Genomic DNA, 19,512 nt, shown 5'->3' with positions numbered 1-19,512 from the left:
ACCCCGCCTTCCGCCCCGATTGTAGCTGAGATAGGCGCCAGCGCCCCCCGCGACCCCGAAAGGGAATAAGCGGTAAAAAATGGATGGAGGGATGGAGTCAGGTTCTCATGGAGCTGGAGCTGGAGTGGGCGTGGCCTCTGAATTTCGGGAGAAAATTTGTCCCGGGAGGGTTTCAGGGGGAGGCGCTGAATTTCGGGAGTTCCCCGGAAAATCCGGGAGAGTTGGCAAGTATGCACAAGACTATCTCACGGCACACTAGTGTGCCGCGGCACAGTGGTTGAAAAACACTGGAATATACAACCCCCTGGCGCTGTTTTGTACTGTTTTTTATAATGTTTTGTAATGTTTTATACTGTTGCTGAACTATTTTCCTTATTGTTTCTCATCTGTTTGTTATTGTTGAAATTTATAAATTTCAACATTAAAAAAAAAAAACCTAGCGTAGAACCGCAAGTCCCACCTTCTTCCTGTGTATCAGCCAATCAGAGCAGAGCCTGCCTCCACTTCCGGTGTGGGAGGCAGCGTTGTAATGGCTTTCCGCTGCTCCACTGTGGGAAATGTTTGAGTGACTTGACGTGGACTTTAATGACGCGGCGACACATGTAAGTAATTGCTGTGGGGAAAAAAAAAATGTAAAGGCTAAAAGCTAAAATGTATGCTCACCAGATATGTAAACAGCTTACAGACGCGGTAAAAAAAAAAAAAAAAGACTCGACAAGCGGCAGCAACATGCCGACATTTAACTGCGGTTCTTGTCCAATTGTTCCAGAATGTTCCGCATGAGCCGGCAGGTAGCAGCTGCTGCACCTGATGCCCTATTCCCCTGACAACCGCCTATCGGACACCAACATTCGGGTAAGCTCACTACTCCACAATGTTGCCATGTCATGTACGTAATTGTCTCCACGTAAGTGAACATATATGTTTTTAAATAATAAACTAACTGTTCATTTAACAGAGGAACATGGAACAGTCAATAATAGGCCTGTTTGGATTGGATGCAGTACGCGGATTAGTATGACTATAAAGCAAACACCAAACTTCCTGTTGGGTATTTCAAAGTAAAACTACTGATCGACTATAAAGCAAACACCAAACTTCCTGTTGGGTATTTCAAAGTAAAACTACTGATCGACTACTAATTGTATTTTTCTATTACACCAGTGGTTCTTAAAGGCCAACTGAAACCCACTACTACTGACCATGCAGTCCGATAGTTTATACATCAAAAGTGTATATTATATATACTATTATATATATTGTATTATATAGGTGTGTGTGTGTGTGTGTGTATTTTGGGTATATGCATGTGTGTATGTATGTGATTGTATGTGTATGTGTGTATATATATATATATATATGTATATATGTATATGTATATGTGTATATATATATATATAATGTGTATATGTGGGGACGGCGTGGCGCAGTGGGAGAGTGGCAGTGCGCAACCCGAGGGTCACTGGTTCAAATCCCACCTAGTACCAACCTTGTCACGTCCGTTGTGTCCTGAGCAAGACACTTCACCCTTGCTCCTGATGGGTGCTGGTTGGCGCCTTGCATGGCAGCTCCCTCCATGTGTGTGTGAATGTGTGTGTGAATGGGTAAATGTGGAAGTAGTGTCAAAGCGCTTTGAGTACCTTGAAGATAGAAAAGCGCTATACAAGTACAACCCATTTATTTATCATTTATATATATATATATATATATAAATTGTATATATGTGTGTGTGTACATATGTATATATGTAAGTGTGTGTGAATTTAAATGTATTTTATATAGACAATATATAGCAGCAACCACTGAATTTAATTATATTATATATATTATTGTATTATATATTGTATATATATATTGTATATGTATAGGGGTGGGACTTAATAAGTTTACTTCTTCCCACTCCCTTTTGAGCCAATCTTGACATCTACAAAAGATTAGGCACATGTAATGTTTTCAATGTAGGTGTAAAAATAATGTATCTATATATTTCTTCTGTATTTTATGTCATTCTCTTGTTTTGTTTGCATGGCTCAAAATAAACCCATTCATTCATTCATTCATGATGAAATATTAACATTGCAACACATGCCGATACGGCCGGTTTAGTGTACTAAATTACAATTTTAAATTTCCCGCAGAGTATCTTGAAGAAAACGTCGTGAAATGATGACGTGTATGATGACGCCTGCGCGTGATGTCACCGGTTGTAGCGGACATGTTCTTCCAGTACGATCCAAGCTATAAGTAGTCTGCTTTAATCGCATAATTACACAGTATTCTGGACATCTTTGTTGCTGAATCTTTTGCAATTTGTTCAATTAATAATGGAGACATCAAAGAAGAAAGATGGAGGTGGGAAGCGGTTTATTGCGGTTGCCTTTAGCAACACAAACACAGCCGGGGTTTCCTTTTTTACATTCCCGAAGGTGAAGCTTTACTATGGAACAGAGCGGTCAAGCGAACATGGTTCCCGACCACATGTCAGCCGGCAGGTTTCGGTAAGAAAATGGTGGTAATAAGTCGGCTCCTACCGTAGACATGAGCGGAGCTTGCGTCTTCCTGCACCTGTGGACTCTCTTATCTCCTCCCACCGGAGACACTGGCGGTCACCACACCCAAGGCCACACCCCTCCGACTTTCATGTACCATATAATCTCACTAAAACCCTAGTAACACAATAAGCAGATAAGGGATTTTTTTAGAATTATCCTGGTAAATGTGTCTAATAACATCTGAATCGCTCCCACTGCCTTCGCCTTTTTTTTTTCTAGACGCGTGCTTGTGACATTATTGGTTGGAGGGGACATATTAGCCCAGCACCACTTACAGCTAAAAGTAGTCTCTTTTCATCACATAATTACACAGTAATTTGGACATCTGTGCTGCTGAATCTTTTGCAATTTGTTCAATTAATAATGGAGACGTCAAAGAAGAGTGCTGTTGGTGGAAAGCGGTGGATTGCAGCTGCCTTTAGCACCGAGACACAGCCGGTGTTTCTTTGTTTGTTGTGAAGCTTTAACACAGAGCAGTCAAGCGAACATGTTTCTCTACGTCAACCAGCATGTTTTCGGATGGGAAAATTGTGGTATTAAGTCGGCTCTTACCGGAGACATCAGTGAATTACTGGACCTCCTCCTGCAGCAGCTGTCAAAAAAGGCACCTGTGAGCTTGGCTACTCAATGGCTTCCATCAAAGACACTGGCGTTCACCGCAGCCATCCGACTTTGAGGTATGACTTTACAATCTCACGAAAAAACAAAACAATAAGCAGATAAGGGATCTTCCAGAATTATCCTAGTAAATGTGTCTAATTACATCTGAAACGCTCACACTGCTGCCGCCCGGAGCCGTCGCTTTTTTTTTTTTTTTTGTGCTTCACTCTAACTTTCCTTATCCACAAATCTTTCATTCTCGCTCAAATTAATGGGGAAATCGTCGTTTTCTCGGTCCGAATAGCTCTTGCTGCTTGAGGATATGATTATAAACAATGTTCAGATGTGAGGAGCCCTCACACCGGTAACGTCGCGCGCACATCGTCTGCTACTTCCGGTACAGGCAAGGCTTTTTTATTAGCAACCAAAAGTTGCGAACTTTATCGTGGATGTTCTCTACTAAATCCTTTCAGCAAAAATATGGCAATATCGCGAAATGGTCAAGTATGACACATAGAATGGACCTGCTATCCCCGTTTAAATAAGAAAATCTCATTTCAGTTGGCCTTTAACCTTGTTGGGGGTACCGAACCCCACCAGTTTCATATGTGCATTCACCGAACCCTTCTTTAGTGAAAAATACATATATATATTTTTTCCTCAAATTCAAGACAAAGTTATAGGATTTTTCTTTACTGGTGCACAAAATGAACCGTGCATGAACATCACCGTGTTCAAAGAACAAAACCAACAAAGTGCATAAACTCACAACAAATGACACACCCGAAAATCAGTTTGACTTCTTCTGTTGCCGCATCCATAATACGCCGACAGGGAGAAGTTTTTATATTCACCAGGCCTGGGCATTTATTTTGACTCGGGGGCCAAATTTAGAGAAAAAAATGTCTCTGGGGGCCGGTATGTCTATTTTTAGGAACACTAATACAAAACCTTGCAATAATGTCAGATCGAATGCTAAAAACATTATGACAGACTTTTTTTTTACTGAATGAGACATCCGGAATATACATGAAAATAAAGAATGTGGGATTTACAATATTAACTATGAAGGATAAAACACTGAATATTGACAACATATGAACGTCACCCCCCCTCTCCATCCACATATTTTACAATCAAGCGAAACACAACAAAAATGCAACAAACAGCCAAATATTAATGCAAATTGTAAAAAAACAAACACCCTAAAATCTGATGTATATGAATATATTGTAAACATCTCCTTCCGCGTCTGTCCCTGACACAACATTTTAGGCTCTGGAAACACTCTATGGAAACGTTCCCCACCAACACTGTTTGGTGCCTTGTCTGAGCTGCTGTTAGTTAGATGACCAAAGTAATAAATTAGATGACTATAATAACTAATTAGATGACCATAGTAACTAGTATATCATGCGAAAGCGCAGATTTCAACCATTGAAATACTTAATATAGTTCAAGACTTACGATCATTATAAAACATGAGTGCACATCATAATGGCAGCTACACTTTCCATCTTACACTTTCCATCTTAAAGATCAATCAATCAATCAATGTTTACTTATATAGCCCTAAATCACTAGTGTCTCAAAGGGCTGCACAAACCACCACGACATCCTCGGTAGGCCCACATAAGGGCAAGGAAAACTCACACCCAGTGGGACGTCGGTGACAATAATGACTATGAGAACCTTAGAGAGGAGGAAAGCAATGGATGTCGAGCGGGTCTAACATGATACTGTGAAAGTTCAATCCACAATGGATCCAACACAGTCGCGAGAGTCCAGTCCAAAGCGGATCCAACACAGCAGCGAGAGTCCCGTTCACAGCGGAGCCAGCAGGAAACCATCCCAAGCGGAGGCGGATCAGCAGCGCAGAGATGTCCCCAGCCGATACACAGGCAAGCAGTACATGGCCACCGGATCGGACCGGACCCCCTCCACAGGGGAGAGTGGGACATAGGAGAAAAAGAAAAGAAACAGCAGATCAACTGGTCTAAAAAGGGAGTCTATTTAAAGGCTAGAGTATACAAATGAGTTTTAAGGTGAGACTTAAATGCTTCTACTGAGGTAGCATCTCGAACTGTTACCGGGAGGGCATTCCAGAGTACTGGAGCCCGAACGGAAAACGCTCTATAGCCCGCAGACTTTTTTTGGGCTTTGGGAATCACTAACAAGCCGGAGTCCTTTGAACGCAGATTTCTTGCCGGGACATATGGTACAATACAATCGGCAAGATAGGATGGAGCTAGACCGTGTAGTATTTTATACGTAAGTAGTAAAACCTTAAAGTCACATCTTAAGTGCACAGGAAGCCAGTGCAGGTGAGCCAGTACAGGTATATATGTATGTATATATGTATATAAAGGTATATACAGTACAGGTATATGTGTATGTATATATGTATATAAAGGTATATACAGTATAGGTATATATGTATGTATATATGTATATAAAGGTATATACAGTATAGGTATATATGTATGTATATATGTATATAAAGGTATATACAGTACAGGCGTAATGTGATCAAACTTTTTTGTTCTTGTCAAAAGTCTAGCAGCCGCATTTTGTACCAACTGTAATCTTTTAATGCTAGACATGGGGAGACCCGAAAATAATACGTTACAGTAGTCGAGGCGAGACGTAACAAACGCATGGATAATGATCTCAGCGTCTTTAGTGGACAGAATGGAGCGAATTTTAGCGATATTACGGAGATGAAAGAAGGCCGTTTTAGTAACGCTTTTAATGTGTGCCTCAAAGGAGAGAGTTGGGTCGAAGATAATACCCAGATTCTTTACCGTGTCGCCTTGTTTAATTGTTTGGTTGTCAAATGTTAGAGTTGTATTATTAAATAGAGTTCGGTGTCTAGCAGGACCGATAATCAGCTAAAAAAAATATTTGGGAATGTCCGGCGGGCCAGATTGAAAAGCTTAACGGGCCGCATGTTGCCCCCGGGCCTTAATTTGCCCAGATCTGATGTACATAATGAGTCGGGTGTGACCCCTGAGGCCGACTCACCGAACCCCTGGGGTTCGATCGAACCCAGGTTAAGAACCACCGTTTTACACATTGCCGTTTTCATTCTGTTTAATGAGATACTAGAAATATGGTCATTGTCGGAGGCTAAATGCAGTTTAGGTTCATTTACATTGTATGGAAGGTGCTTTATGTTTATTCAGTCAAAAGGGGACTGTGAACGGGACTCTCGCTGCTGTGTTGGATCCGCTTTGGATTGGACTCTCGCGACTGTGTTGGATCCATTATGGATTGAACTTTCACAGTATCATGTTAGACCCGCTCAACATCCATTGCTTTCCTCCTCTCCAAGGTTCTCATAGTCATCATTGTCACCGACGTCCCACTGGGTGTGAGTTTTCCTTGCCCTTATGTGGGCCTACCGAGGATGTCGTAGTGGTTTGTGCAGCCCTTTGAGACACTAGTGATTTAGGGCTATATAAGTAAACGATTGATTGATTGATTGATTCACTTTACCATGAATTGGCCCTAGTGCAGGGGTCGGCAACCGAAAATGTTGAAAGAGCCATATTGGACCAAAAATACAAAACAAAATCTGTCAGGGGCCGCAAAACAAATTTAAAAGGAAACTAAATGAGCTAAAATATAGCTACAAATGAGGCATAATGCTGCAATGAGTACATATAACTAGCCTAAATAGCATGTTAGCATCGATTAACTTGCAGTCATTCAGTGACCAAATATGCCCGATTAGCATTCCACACAAGCCAATAACATCAACAAAACTCACATTTGCTCATTCACGCACAACATTAAAAGTTTGGTTGACAAAATGAGACAGAAAAAAAGTGGCATAAAACACGTCCTAGAAAATCGGAGAAAGTTGTCCATGTAAACAAACCACGGTGAGTTCAAAGACTGCCAAATTAGTAGGACAAAATGGCGCTCGCCAAATATTCGAATCAGTGAAGCATGTTTAATACAAACAGTGTGCTTTATAACAATTAGGGGAGATTTGTGTCATAGTTGTCCTCCTACAGAAACCATATTAAAACAAAAAATATATTGTTTCCCTTCATCTTTTTCCATTTCCCATACATTTTTGAAAAAGCTCCAGAGAGCCACTAGGGCGGCGCTAAAGAGCCGCATGCGGCTTTAGAGCCGCGGGTTGCCAACCTTAGCCCTAGTGTGTGAATGTTAATGTGAATGTTGTCCGTCTATCTGTGTTGGCCCCGCAATGAGGTGGCGACTTGTCCAGGGTGTACCCCGCCTTCCACCTGAATGGAGTTAAGATAGGCTCAAAATGGATGGATGATTAACGTGGAGCCCGACTTAAAGGAGTTGAAAAACTTATTGGGGTGTTACCATTTAGTGGTCTAGTGTACGGAATATGTACTGTACTGTGCAATCTACTAATAAAAGTTTCAATCAATCAATATTTCAGGGGTGTCAAACTCGTTTTAGATCGGGGGGGCACATGAAGAGAAATCCACTCCCAAGTGAGCCGGACTGCTAAAATCACTTCACGATAACTTAACAATAACGACAACGTCAGATTAGAATCAGAATCAGAAAAGTTTTTATTGCCATTGTTTGAGAAGGGGTTCACAAACTAGGAATTTTACCTGGCGCAATCGTGCAACATAAAAGACATATAACACAGAATAGAATAACATGAGCTGTAACTGAGCTAGCAGGTCTTGTTATTGTTCACGTGTCTGATGGCCGAGGGGAAAAAACTGTTCAGGTGGCGGGAGGTGTGAGTCTGGATGGACTGTAGTCTCCTGCCTGAGGGAAGGGATTAAAAATAGAACAAGCACATTCTGAAATTGTACAAAGCGTAATGTTGTTGTTTTTACACTTGCATGTTGCGTTTAATAGTATTCTATCTTTATTTGTCGTTTTTTATATTTTCTGAAAAAAATGTGTTGTTAATTTTAAATCTATCAAGATAAAAACAATTACCAGTATATCAAAACCAAATTACAGGATCATTTTTATTGACCGATATACTAACGTGGTTTATTTTGTACATATTTGCACATCATTTACAAAGATACAAAGAATTGCTGTTGCGACATCTGGTGGACACATTTCAAACAGCAGTTTCTTTCATTTAATTATTTCAGGTTAATTTTTATATTTAGCAAAGTAGTGTGTGTGTCACAATCATTGATTGGTACTTTATTTGTACTTATTACATTTGTGTGAATAATTTAATAAGGTAGTATTTTATATTGCTTCAATAAAGTGAAGAATATGGAACTGTTTATTTGCATTTATGACTGAAGGATCGGTGTGGTAATTAGGTTTGGTCACACAATTTTTATTTTATACTGCTTTAATACAGTGAAGAATATGTAATTGTTAAATTGCATTTATGGCGGAAGGATCTGTGTGGTAATTAGGTTTGGTCACAGTGTATTATGGGTTATGGCAGTCAGGTATGGCGGAAGGATCTGTGTGGTAATTAGGTTTGGACACAGTGTATTATGGGTTATGCCAGTCAGGTATGGCGGAAGGATCTGTGTGGTAATTAGGTTTGGACACAGTGTATTATGGGTTATGCCAGTCAGGTATGGCGGAAGGATCTGTGTGGTAATTAGGTTTGGACACAGTGTATTATGGGTTAGGGCAGTCAGGTATGGCGGAAGGATCTGTGTGGTAATTAGGTTTGGACACAGTGTATTATGGGTTATGCCAGTCAGGTATGGTGGAAGGATCGGTGTGGTAATTAGGTTTGGACACAGTGTATTATGGGTTATGCCAGTCAGGTATGGCGGAAGGATCTGTGTGGTAATTAGGTTTGGACACAGTGTATTATGGGTTATGCCAGTCAGGTATGGCGGAAGGATCTGTGTGGTAATTAGGTTTGGACACAGTGTATTATGGGTTATGGCAGTCAGGTATGGTGGAGTCGAGCCACACAGTTTTTTGACCTTACTCTTACTTTTCCTTACTCTTTCTTACAGTAACAAACTCGCTTTATTCGCCATTCATTTTTCCCCCACATCGTTATTTTTTGGCGTTTTGGAAGAAAAGTTCACAAGTAAATGATACACAAAAACTACAGTCATACTACCGTTCATTTTTTGATTTCTATTGCTCGTTGTTTTTCTCATCCCGTTTAGCGACCACCATGTCCATCACCCTGCTGTGGGCCGTGGACGTGTACGGTAGGGTATACAGCGTCTCCACCGCCGGCCAGCGTTGGGAGCGTGCCGACGACGCGCTTCTGGAGCTTAAACGTGTCACCGCCGGGAAGGGGCGGTGCTGGGGCATCGGCTGTGACCACCATGTTTACCTCAACATGATGCCCCACGAGACACCCATCCGCTACAGAGAGGAGACCTATGAAAACCAGGTCAATAGGAGTTCACATGTGGGTAGGTGGAGGTTGAAACTAAAAAAAATCTCTGTTCTTCAGAGGTGGAACCCCGTGGACGGCTTCACGGATACGCTGCTGCCCACCGACCGCTGGTCCTGGAGCGACGTGACGGGCATGAACCCTCAATCGCTCCAAGGCTTCCAGTTGCCGTCTCGCAGCTGGGAGTGGGAAGGGGACTGGTATGTGGACCAGAGCTGTGGAGGAGAACCAAGCCAGACTGGGGTGAGGAAAAAAGACACTCCCTATTGCCGCCGGGGCGCTAATTAATTTGAAACCTCTTCTCACTCCGGGGTTTACCAAAGGCATGCGGTATAGGCAAGCATGCGCTAATTATTTTAAAACCTCTTCTCACTCCGGGACTTACAATTTTTGTCCTGCGCTTATAAATTTGAGCGTGATGTAAGGATACCATCATGAAAAGCACATTTAATAAAAAAAACTTTATTATGGTCTCACCTTTACTTATAAATGAAGTCCATGCGCAGCTCCTTCTGGTCAAAAGCATCAATAACTTGTTTACAGAAGTCTTCCTTACCTTTCTTCAGTTTTAAAAGTCTCTCTGTCTCAATGGAGATCTTCCTTTATTACCTCCTGCTTTGACTGAAAGTCCAGTTTAGAAAACTGTTTTATTTTAGATATGTAATCCTCCATGTTAAAAGTGCAAGCGAGAGGAAAAAATAAACGATCGCTGCTCACTCTTGCTGCTTGTTGTCACTTCTTCTGCAGCCGATTAGTTGCAAGAAGGATCACTAGCGCCCTCTACCACCAGGAGGCGGGAGTCATTTAATGACTCATATTTGACACACGCAGCTACGGTATATTAATAAAACATAGCTGTTTACTGTTCTTTTCAGCATATTTAATAGCTTGGACATTAAATCCTACTGAATAGTTCTCAATCTTCTTCCCTTTATGCGATTTCAAATTATTGAAATCAGCCTCCTCCATTTTGAAAATGATGACATGTGAAGTGTCACTCGAGACGTGACGAGTTTGACCCGGCGGTAATTCTAGGCATATGCTAATTATTTTGCGAAACGAGTTTGACCCGGCGGAAATTCTAGACATGCGCTAATAAAAATATTATTTTGCGAACCAAGTTTGACCCGGCGGTAATGCTAAGCATGCGCTAATTATTTTGCGAAACGAGTTTGACACGGCATTAATTCCAGGCAGGCGCATACTATGTACCCGGCGGCAATTCAAGGAAATACGGTAAGCTCCATTAGCTTCCTCCTCATTTTCTCCTCATTTCTCTGCAGGCCTGGGAGTATGCCGTTGACTTCCCTGCCAACTTCTCTCCTGACAAAAAGTGGAACTCTTGCGTGCGTCGTCGACGCTGGATACGTTACAGGAGATACATAGCACAAGGCTCCTGGGCAAAGGTTCGACTTGTCCATTGTTTCACCTGCTTGGCCGTGTCCTACAAAACCCAAAAGTGAAGTTGGCACGTTGTGTAAATTTTAAATAAAAAGAGAATACAATGATTTGCAAATCCTTTTCAACTTATATTCAATTGAATAGACTGCAAAGAAAATATATTTAATATTCGAACTGAAAAACTTTATTTTTTTGCAGATAATCATAAACCTAGAATTTAACGGCAGCAACACATTGCAAAAAAGTTGTCACAGGGGCATTTTTACCACTGTTTTACATGGCCTTTCCTTTTAACAACACCCAGTAAACGTTTGGGAACTGAGGAGACACATTTTTGAAGCTTTTCAGGTGAAATTCTTTCCCATTCTTGCTGGGTGTACAGCTTAAGTTGTTCAATAGTCCGGGGTCTTCGTTGTCGTACTTTACGTTTCATAATGCGCCACACATTTTCAATGGGAGACAGGTGTGAACTACAGGGAGGTCAGTGTAGCACCTGCACTCTTTTACTATGAAGGGGCGTCCATGAAAAAGACGTATGTTGCTCCAAAACCTGTATGTACCTTTCAGCATTAATGGTGCCTTCACAGATGTGTAAGTTACCCATGCCTTGGGCACTAATGCACCCCCATACCATCACAGATGCTGGCTTTTCAGCTTTGCGCCTATAACAATCCAGATGGTTATTTTCCTCTTTGGTCCGGAGAACACCACGTCCACCGTTACCAAAAACAATTTGAAATGTGCACAGAACACTTTTCCACTTTGCATCAATCCATCTTAGATGAGCTCGGGCGCAGCAAAGCCGGCGGCGTTTCTGGGTGTTGTTGATAAATGGCTTTCGCTTTGCTTTGTAGAATTTTAACTTGCACTTACAGATGTAACGACCAACTGTAGTTACTGACAGTGGGTTTATGAAGTGTTCCTGAACCAATTGATTGATTGATTTATACTTTTTATTAGTAGATTGCACAGTTCAGTACATATTTCGTACAATTGACCACTAAATGGTAACACCCGAATAAGTTTTTCAACTTTTTTAAGTCGGGGTCCACGTTAATCACTTCATGGTACAAATATATACTATCAACATAATACAGTCATCACACAAGTTAATAATCATAGTATTTACATTGAATTATTTACATTATTTACAATCTGGGGGTGGGATGAGGAGCTTTGGTTGATATAGCTTTGTGCTGATATCCTTTACACACTGATTTCAGTTTTTGATGCTCTGAATCTTTTGAAACGAACCGTTTACGGTGAAATCCCTAAATTCCTTGCAATATCTTTTTGAGAAATGTTGTTCTTAAACTGTTGGACAATTTTCTCACGCATTTGTTCACCAAGTGGGGACCCTCGCCCCATCCTTGTTTGTGAATGACCGAGCATTTCATGGAAGCTTCTTTTATACCCAATCATGGCACCCACCTGTTCCCAATTAGCCTGTTCACCTGTAGGATGTTCCAAATAAGTGTTTGGTGAGCATTCCTGAACTTTCTCAGTCTTTTTTGCCACCGGTGCCAGCTTTTTTGAAACATGTCGCAGGCATCACATTCTGAATGTGCTCATATTTGCAAAAAAATCCCCAAAGTTTACCAGTTGGAACGTTAAATATCATTTAATTGAATATAGGTTGAAAAGGGCTGGCAAATCATTATGTTGTGTTTTTATTTACCATTTACACAACATACCAACTTCACTAGTTTTGGGTATTTGTACATTGTGACAAGTTATTACGTTCTTCCTGCAGATCCCCATGGACCATCCCTGGAAGGCTCCCCTGCCTCTCTGTGACATCAGCTGTGGCGGCTGGGAGATGAGTGATGAGTCTGGGAGGTATCCTTACCTGTGGGCTGTGTCTCAACAAGGACAGGTGAGCAGGGCTGCAAACTTCATTTAAACTCGTTCCCAGTGCTAGTGTTTGGGAATATGTACAACAATTCCCAGAATAGGGCTTCACGGTGGCAGAGGGGTTAGTGCGTCTGCCTCACAATACGAAGTTCCTGCAGTCCTGGGTTCAAATCCAGGCTCGGGATCTTCCTGTGTGGAGTTTGCATGTTCTCCCCGTGAATGCGTGGGTTCCCTCCGGGTACTCCGGCTTCCTCCCACTTCCAAAGACATGCACCTGGGGATAGGTTGATTGGCAACACTAAATTGGCCCTAGTGTGTGAATGTGAGTGTGAATGTTGTCTGTCTATCTGTGTTGGCCCTGCGATGAGGTGGCGACTTGTCCAGGGTGTACCCCGCCTTCCGCCCGATTGTAGCTGAGATAGGCGCCAGCGCCCCCCGCGACCCCAAAAGGGAATAAGCGGTAGAAAATGGATGGATGGAATTCCCAGAATAGAACTGCATTTTATGTTATAGTCTATTACAAGCATATTTTGCACTGCAATCATGGTCAGAATAAGCATATTTAAAGGGGACATATTATGCAAAACTAATGTTTTTTTTTTACTTATTGGCACCTGTTTTTGTGTATTTGGGATTTTGGGTAAGTCCTGAAAATTTGAAATCGAACCTTGGAGGTGTGGCGGTGGTATTTATAAAACAATCTTGCCTTCCTTTAAACTTCCTCCAAACGAGCTGTTTAGAATTTGCCAAACCTGTGACTTACCTGAAGAGTTTTGCTCCCGTCCGCCATTGTATTCTGACATTGTAGTCAATAAGTTCCTTATTCTTCAAATTCAATCATTCAAAGTGTATTTACATAGCACCTAATCACAAGTGTATCAAAGGGCTGCACAAGCCACAACAACATCCTTGGCTCGGATTCCACATCAGGGCAAGAAGAAACTCAACCCAATGGGATACAATGACAAACCTTGGAGGGGACTGCACATGTGGGCAGATCAACTGGTCTAAGAGGGAGATTGTTAGAGATAGGTGTTTATTTAGTTGCCATGCAACAATCTTTTCAAGGATTTTCGAGTTAAAGGGAATGTGGGACACCGGCCGGTAGTTTACCATGAGGTCAGGATCGAGGTTAGGTTTTTTAAGCAGAGGATGGATATCCACTTTTTTGAATGCCAGGGGAATAGTGCTAGAGGAAATAATATTCAGCACTGATGGTCCTAATAGTACAAACGTGGGTCAAGTGAACATGTTATTTTTCTCTATCCTCTTGTGGGGCAGACTGGCTCGTACATGCACGTGCATCCTCCGCTGTTGCCATTTCCAATAAAAAGTAGCTTATAGTTATTTAGTAATTTATATCTGTCACTTAATTCAATATGGAAGCACTAAAAACTACAGCATGGCTGACGGAGAGAAGACACAGTCGAAGGGGAGGCACATAAATAAGACCGCACACAAAACCTGGAGAGATGGTCAGAAAGCGGTTTGAAGATGGTCTGTATAACTTAATCAATGCAAAATTTGGACCAAAAACCATCATTACATGTTATGTAGACCACAAGGAAGTCTTTGAAATTTCGAAAACGATCATAATATGACCCCTTTAATACAATTGTTTTTAATCAGAGACTAAAATGTAATTTACAATTCATTATGTCCTGCATACATTTCTGCTTATTGCTGCAAATGAGGTATCAAAATGTGTGCATAATACAATTTATTGTTCATTCTCATTATCTGACAAAAATCATCAATGTCGCTATACGTTTATCAGAATTTATTTATTTTTTATTCAAATATGAATGAAGTAATTGTTATTAGAGATGTCCGATAATATCGGACTACCGATATTATCGGCCGATAAAGGCTTTAAAACGTGATACCTGAAATTATCTGTATCTGTTTTACAAACGGCGCTATACACGGACGTAGGGAGAAGTACAGAGCACCAATAAACCTTAAAGGCACTGCCTTTGTGTGTTGGTCCAATCACATAATGTCTACGGCTTTTCACACACACAAGTGAATGCAACGCATACTTGGTCAACAGCCATACAGGTCACACTGAGGGTGGCCGTACAAACAACTTTAACACTTTTACGAATATGTGCCACACTGTGAACCCACACCAAACAAGAATGACAAACACATTTCGGAGAACATCCGCACCGTAACACAACATAAACACAACAGAACAAATACCAAGAACCCCTTGCAGCACTAACTCTTCCAGGACGTTACAAATACACCCCCGCTACCCCCTAACCCCCCACCTCAACCTCCTCATGGTCTCTCAGGGAGCGCATGTCCGGAATTCCAAGCTGCTGTTTTGAGGGATGTTATAAAAAATATCGCATTTTTTGACTTCAATAATAGATATGATAGTGCCATGTTAGCATTTTTTTCCATAAATTGAGTTGATTTATTTTGGAAAACCTTTAATGCATCACAACAAAATTAGGCACAATAATGTGTTAATTCCACGACTGTATATATCGGTATCGGTTGATATCGGTATCGGTAAGTAAGAGTTGGGCAATATCTGGATATTGGCAAAAAAGCCAGTATTGGACATCTCTAATTGTTATTCCTGAATGTACAAAAAAATACATTAGTGTGCTAATACTGTGCACATATACTGTAAATGAGATAAACACTGCTGCATCATCTTTCTATGGTTTGTTATATTTGTATTTATTTCTCTTATTGTTCTGCCCTGTGAGATTTCTTATAGCCTGTCGAAGATGACTTTCTGTTTTGTAACGGACAATAAAGACCATCAGTCTATTGAGATAATTAACCAGCTCTAAATCTGGTTAAATAATTTCTTACCCAAATACATTTGTATTTATCTCCTTCAACTGTGGAAGTACTCAGAGGTGGGTAGTAACGCGCTACATTTACTCCATTACATTTACTTGAGTAACTTTCGGGAAGAATTGTACTTTTACGAGTAGTTTTTATGCAACATACTTTTACTTTTACTTGAGTATATTTATAGAGAAGAAACGCTACTTTTACTCCGTTCCATTTATCTACATTCAGCTCGCTACTCGTTCCTTTTTTTTTTATCGATCTATTAATGTTTGTTTTGGTTAATGACAGCTTCAAAGTAGAATCTACGCATGCCTGCCTTTCACCAATCACATGCAGTCACTGGTGACGTTGGACCAATCAGAGCCAGGCGGTCACATGACCTGATTTATACAAGTTGAAAAACGTATTGGGGTGTTACCATTTAGTGGTCAATTGTACGGAATATGTACTGTACTGCGCAATATAATAATAAAAGTTTCAATCAATCAATAAAAAGTGTAAAGGAAAAAAGGCACTTTTTATTCCAACCGTACTTCCCGTCAAAAGCCTAAAGACTGATCGCACAGTTCATGTCTTCACAATAAAAGCGCAACTCCATCGCACCTGCGCTAACAAAATAAGAGTCTCCGAAAGCCAGCGCAAACAAGCTAGCAAACTACGGAGTTTGCTGCCAATGTATTTCTTGTAAAGTGTATAAAAACGAATATGGAAGCTGGACAAATAAGATGCCAAAAACCAACGACTTTCATGTGGTATTGGACAGAAAAGAGGAACTTTTTTCTCCTCCATTTGAAAACGTGGACGTCTGAGTCCAATCAATGCAAGTCATCAGAATCAGGTAATACACCAATTTATATTCTTGTCTTCATGAAAGATAGGAATCTATATGTTAAACATGCATGTATATTCATTAAAACACCTTCAACATGTGAACAAAAATAGCAAAATAAATAAATATAAATGATATTTGTGTGTATGTATATGTATATATGAGGTAGATCACCTCGACTTGGTCATTTACTAAGTAATTGATAAACGTTGAAAAACGTATTGGGGTGTTACCATTTAGTGGTCAATTGTACGGAATATGTACTGTACTGTGCAATCTACTAATACAAGTTTTAATCAATCAATCAATCAATCAAATCAATGAATGCCTACTGAGGCTATGGTGCTGTTAAGTTATTGTGGCTCAATTTGCCTTAATTTTTTTTTTTCATGTATTATTTAATATATAATATTGTTTTAGTTGCTTAAGAGATATTCCTGGCTATGAATTTGCTCATTGCTATTTTTATGTTTTTGTGCATCATTTGTTGCCGTAATCATTAAACAAACAGGTTACTCATCAGTTACTCAGTACTTGAGTAGTTTTTTCACAACATACTTTTTACTTTTACTCAAGTAAATATTTGGGCGACTACTCCTTACTTTTACTTGAGTAATAAATCTCGAGAGTAACTGTACTCTTACTTGAGTAAAATTTCTGGCTACTCTACCCACCTCTGGAAGTACTGCCATATAACAGGCTTCACAAGCTGCTAATGCTTAGCCACAAGGGGGCGGCATTACTCCACTTGATTTCCAGTAGTCGTTCAGTCAATGCTGTCTGACAGCAGTTACAATTTGACTTGATTTCCTATTTATTTCATGAAATTGTTATTTTTGTGTCAGGTGTGGTTTAGGGAGGGCATCCACCCTCGGGTCCCAGAGGGCACCAGCTGGGAGGAGGTAGATGTGCCCCAGGAGGTGGCCCAGTTATCACTCGGACCGAGAGACCTGCTGTGGGCTGTACTGTGGGATGGGAACCTAATGGTCCGAACGGGTCTCAGCCTGGACAACCCGATTGGTCAGTGGAGTGTGGACCCCTCTCACCTCAACACGTTACTAGTAACATCAGAATCAGAGGAACATGAGTGACAGAATTTAAAAGCGTCATTTTGTTCCTCCACCAGGCACATCGTGGGTGGAGTTGGCCTCGCCCGCAAAGGAAGTAGAAACCCTTCACGTCGCTGTAGGGGTCAGTGTCGTCTGGGTGGTAACTAAGGACTACAAGGTGAGTCACGTGATGGCGATGTCATCGATGGTGATTAAACGTCTCACTTTCAACGTGGTGATGCATTCAGGTGTGGTTCCGGCGGGGTGTCAATTCCCATAATCCCTGTGGCTCAGGATGGATCAGCATAGGTGGCGAGATGATGATGGTTGACGTGGGACTCAACGACCAGGTGACGTTCATATTTGATCACAAACCTGCACTAGAGATGCGCGAATAGGCAATTATTTCATCCGCAACCGCATCACAAAAGTCGTCATCCATCCGCCCGTTGTTATATATCTAATATAGATGATGCTAGGCATTAGTGTGGTTAGAAAGCTTTTGCCTGTTAAAGAAAGGAGACTGATCCAATGCAGCAGAGACATTCACGCATTATCTCTTGCCTAAGAGATATTAATGCGTGATAACTTTATTTTTCATTATTATAATATTATTGTAATTTCCATTAAGAAAGTATTGACTATAGTTGCCAAGGCCCTCAGATCAGGAGTGCGTTCCTCACACTTTGTGTGCGTAGTTGCAGCAAACAGAACGATGCTTTTAACAAGTTAAAAAAATATTTTAGAAAGACTAGGCCTATATTTTCTTTAGGTAAAAAAAAATGTTCTGAATTTATTTCAATGAATATTAACTTGTTAACGTTAAAATGCTCAAATAGGGACGAGGGTGGAGTGCACAGTGAAACAGTGAACAATATCGCGACGAAGACGAACCTTTATTGATTGATCTGCAGTCCTGACAAAATATCAGACAATCTGCATTGTCAACGACAGACAGGAAAACAAAGATAAACACAGAGCCTATGTTGTAGGCACAGGCTCATAAGTTTTTAAGTTGAAATGAAAAAAAAAAAAAAAAATGTGCCTCATAAGCTTTAGGCCAATGTTTTTCAAATGGGGGTAGGTGAGATTTTTTAAAAATATTATAAAAATAGCAAAAATTCTAAAATCCTTTTTAAATGTATTTATTCAATGATACTTCAACAAAGTATGAATGTAAGTTCAAAAAATTAACATCAAATCAAGTACTTGGCTTTTCCATTAATTACCATAAACCCAGAGTTTCCCCCTACACCATGATGGTTTGATCCACGGCACCAACTGTCAATCAACTATCGATGGAGAAAACAATGGAGGCGTGGTTAAAGCGTAGCAGTAATGCAGCTGAAACCGAGGAGGAACATGTGCCAAAGAAGGCCAAACCAGAGCCGGCACAATTCAAACAGTATTCCGAAGAATATGTGTTAATGGGATTTACGGCTTCGAGTTATAACCCCCCCAAGGCATTGTGTTTTTTCTGTGGAGAAATGTTAGCTAACAGCGGCATGAAGCCTGCACATCTTCAGCGGCATCTCCGGACAAGACACGCTTGCCATGTCGGTAAGCCACCTGATTTTTTTTTAAGAGGAGACTAAATGAATTCAGGTCATCTCAAGGCACGATGCGGAAGGCGTCCACAATATCACCAAGACTGAAAAAGATCGTCAGTGAAGCACAAGCTCAGGTTTCTCACTAAAATGTCCGTCAAAAAGAACTCTGAAAAGAAATGCAACAATGCAATATTCGGTGTTGACAGTTAGATTTTTTGTGGACATGTTCCATAAATATTGATATTAAATATTTATTTTTTTGTGACGAAATGTTTAGAATTAACTTCATGAATCCAGATGGATCTCTATTACAATCCCCAAAGAGGGCACTTTAAGTCGATGATTACTTCTATGTGTAGAAATCTTTATCTATAATTAAATCTTTTTTTTTTTCAACAAGTTTTTAGTTATTTTTGTATCTTTTTTCCAAATAGTTCAAGAAAGACCACTACAAATTAGCAATATTTTGCACTGTTATTAAATTTAATAAATCAGAAACTGATGACAT

The 19,512-nt window shown here is 40.6% G+C and overlaps 1 protein-coding gene across 2 annotated transcripts in view; it reads left to right on the top strand.

Annotated features, from left to right (window-relative positions):
* The first annotated feature begins 456 nt into the window (after positions 1-456).
* The window catches only part of tecpr1b (tectonin beta-propeller repeat containing 1b), a 64,611-nt gene continuing 45,555 nt past the window's right edge, over positions 457-19,512 (top strand). For both annotated transcript variants that reach the window (XR_009803930.1, XM_061885100.1), the window contains exons 1-9: positions 457-602; positions 770-855; positions 9,266-9,498; positions 9,562-9,744; positions 10,785-10,907; positions 12,656-12,778; positions 17,251-17,425; positions 17,532-17,632; positions 17,703-17,804. Coding sequence is in view for 1 of the 2 variants with exons in the window: in XM_061885100.1 (XP_061741084.1) it covers positions 9,274-9,498; positions 9,562-9,744; positions 10,785-10,907; positions 12,656-12,778; positions 17,251-17,425; positions 17,532-17,632; positions 17,703-17,804 (1,032 nt within the window). In the remaining variant the exon portion in view is untranslated. The remainder of the gene's footprint in view (positions 603-769; positions 856-9,265; positions 9,499-9,561; positions 9,745-10,784; positions 10,908-12,655; positions 12,779-17,250; positions 17,426-17,531; positions 17,633-17,702; positions 17,805-19,512) is intronic.

This window comes from Nerophis ophidion, linkage group LG23, assembly GCF_033978795.1.
Source record: "Nerophis ophidion isolate RoL-2023_Sa linkage group LG23, RoL_Noph_v1.0, whole genome shotgun sequence".
Classification (NCBI taxonomy): domain Eukaryota; kingdom Metazoa; phylum Chordata; class Actinopteri; order Syngnathiformes; family Syngnathidae; genus Nerophis; species Nerophis ophidion.
The sequence above is the reverse complement of the archived record's forward strand: the minus strand, read 5'-3'. Positions and strand labels throughout refer to the sequence as shown.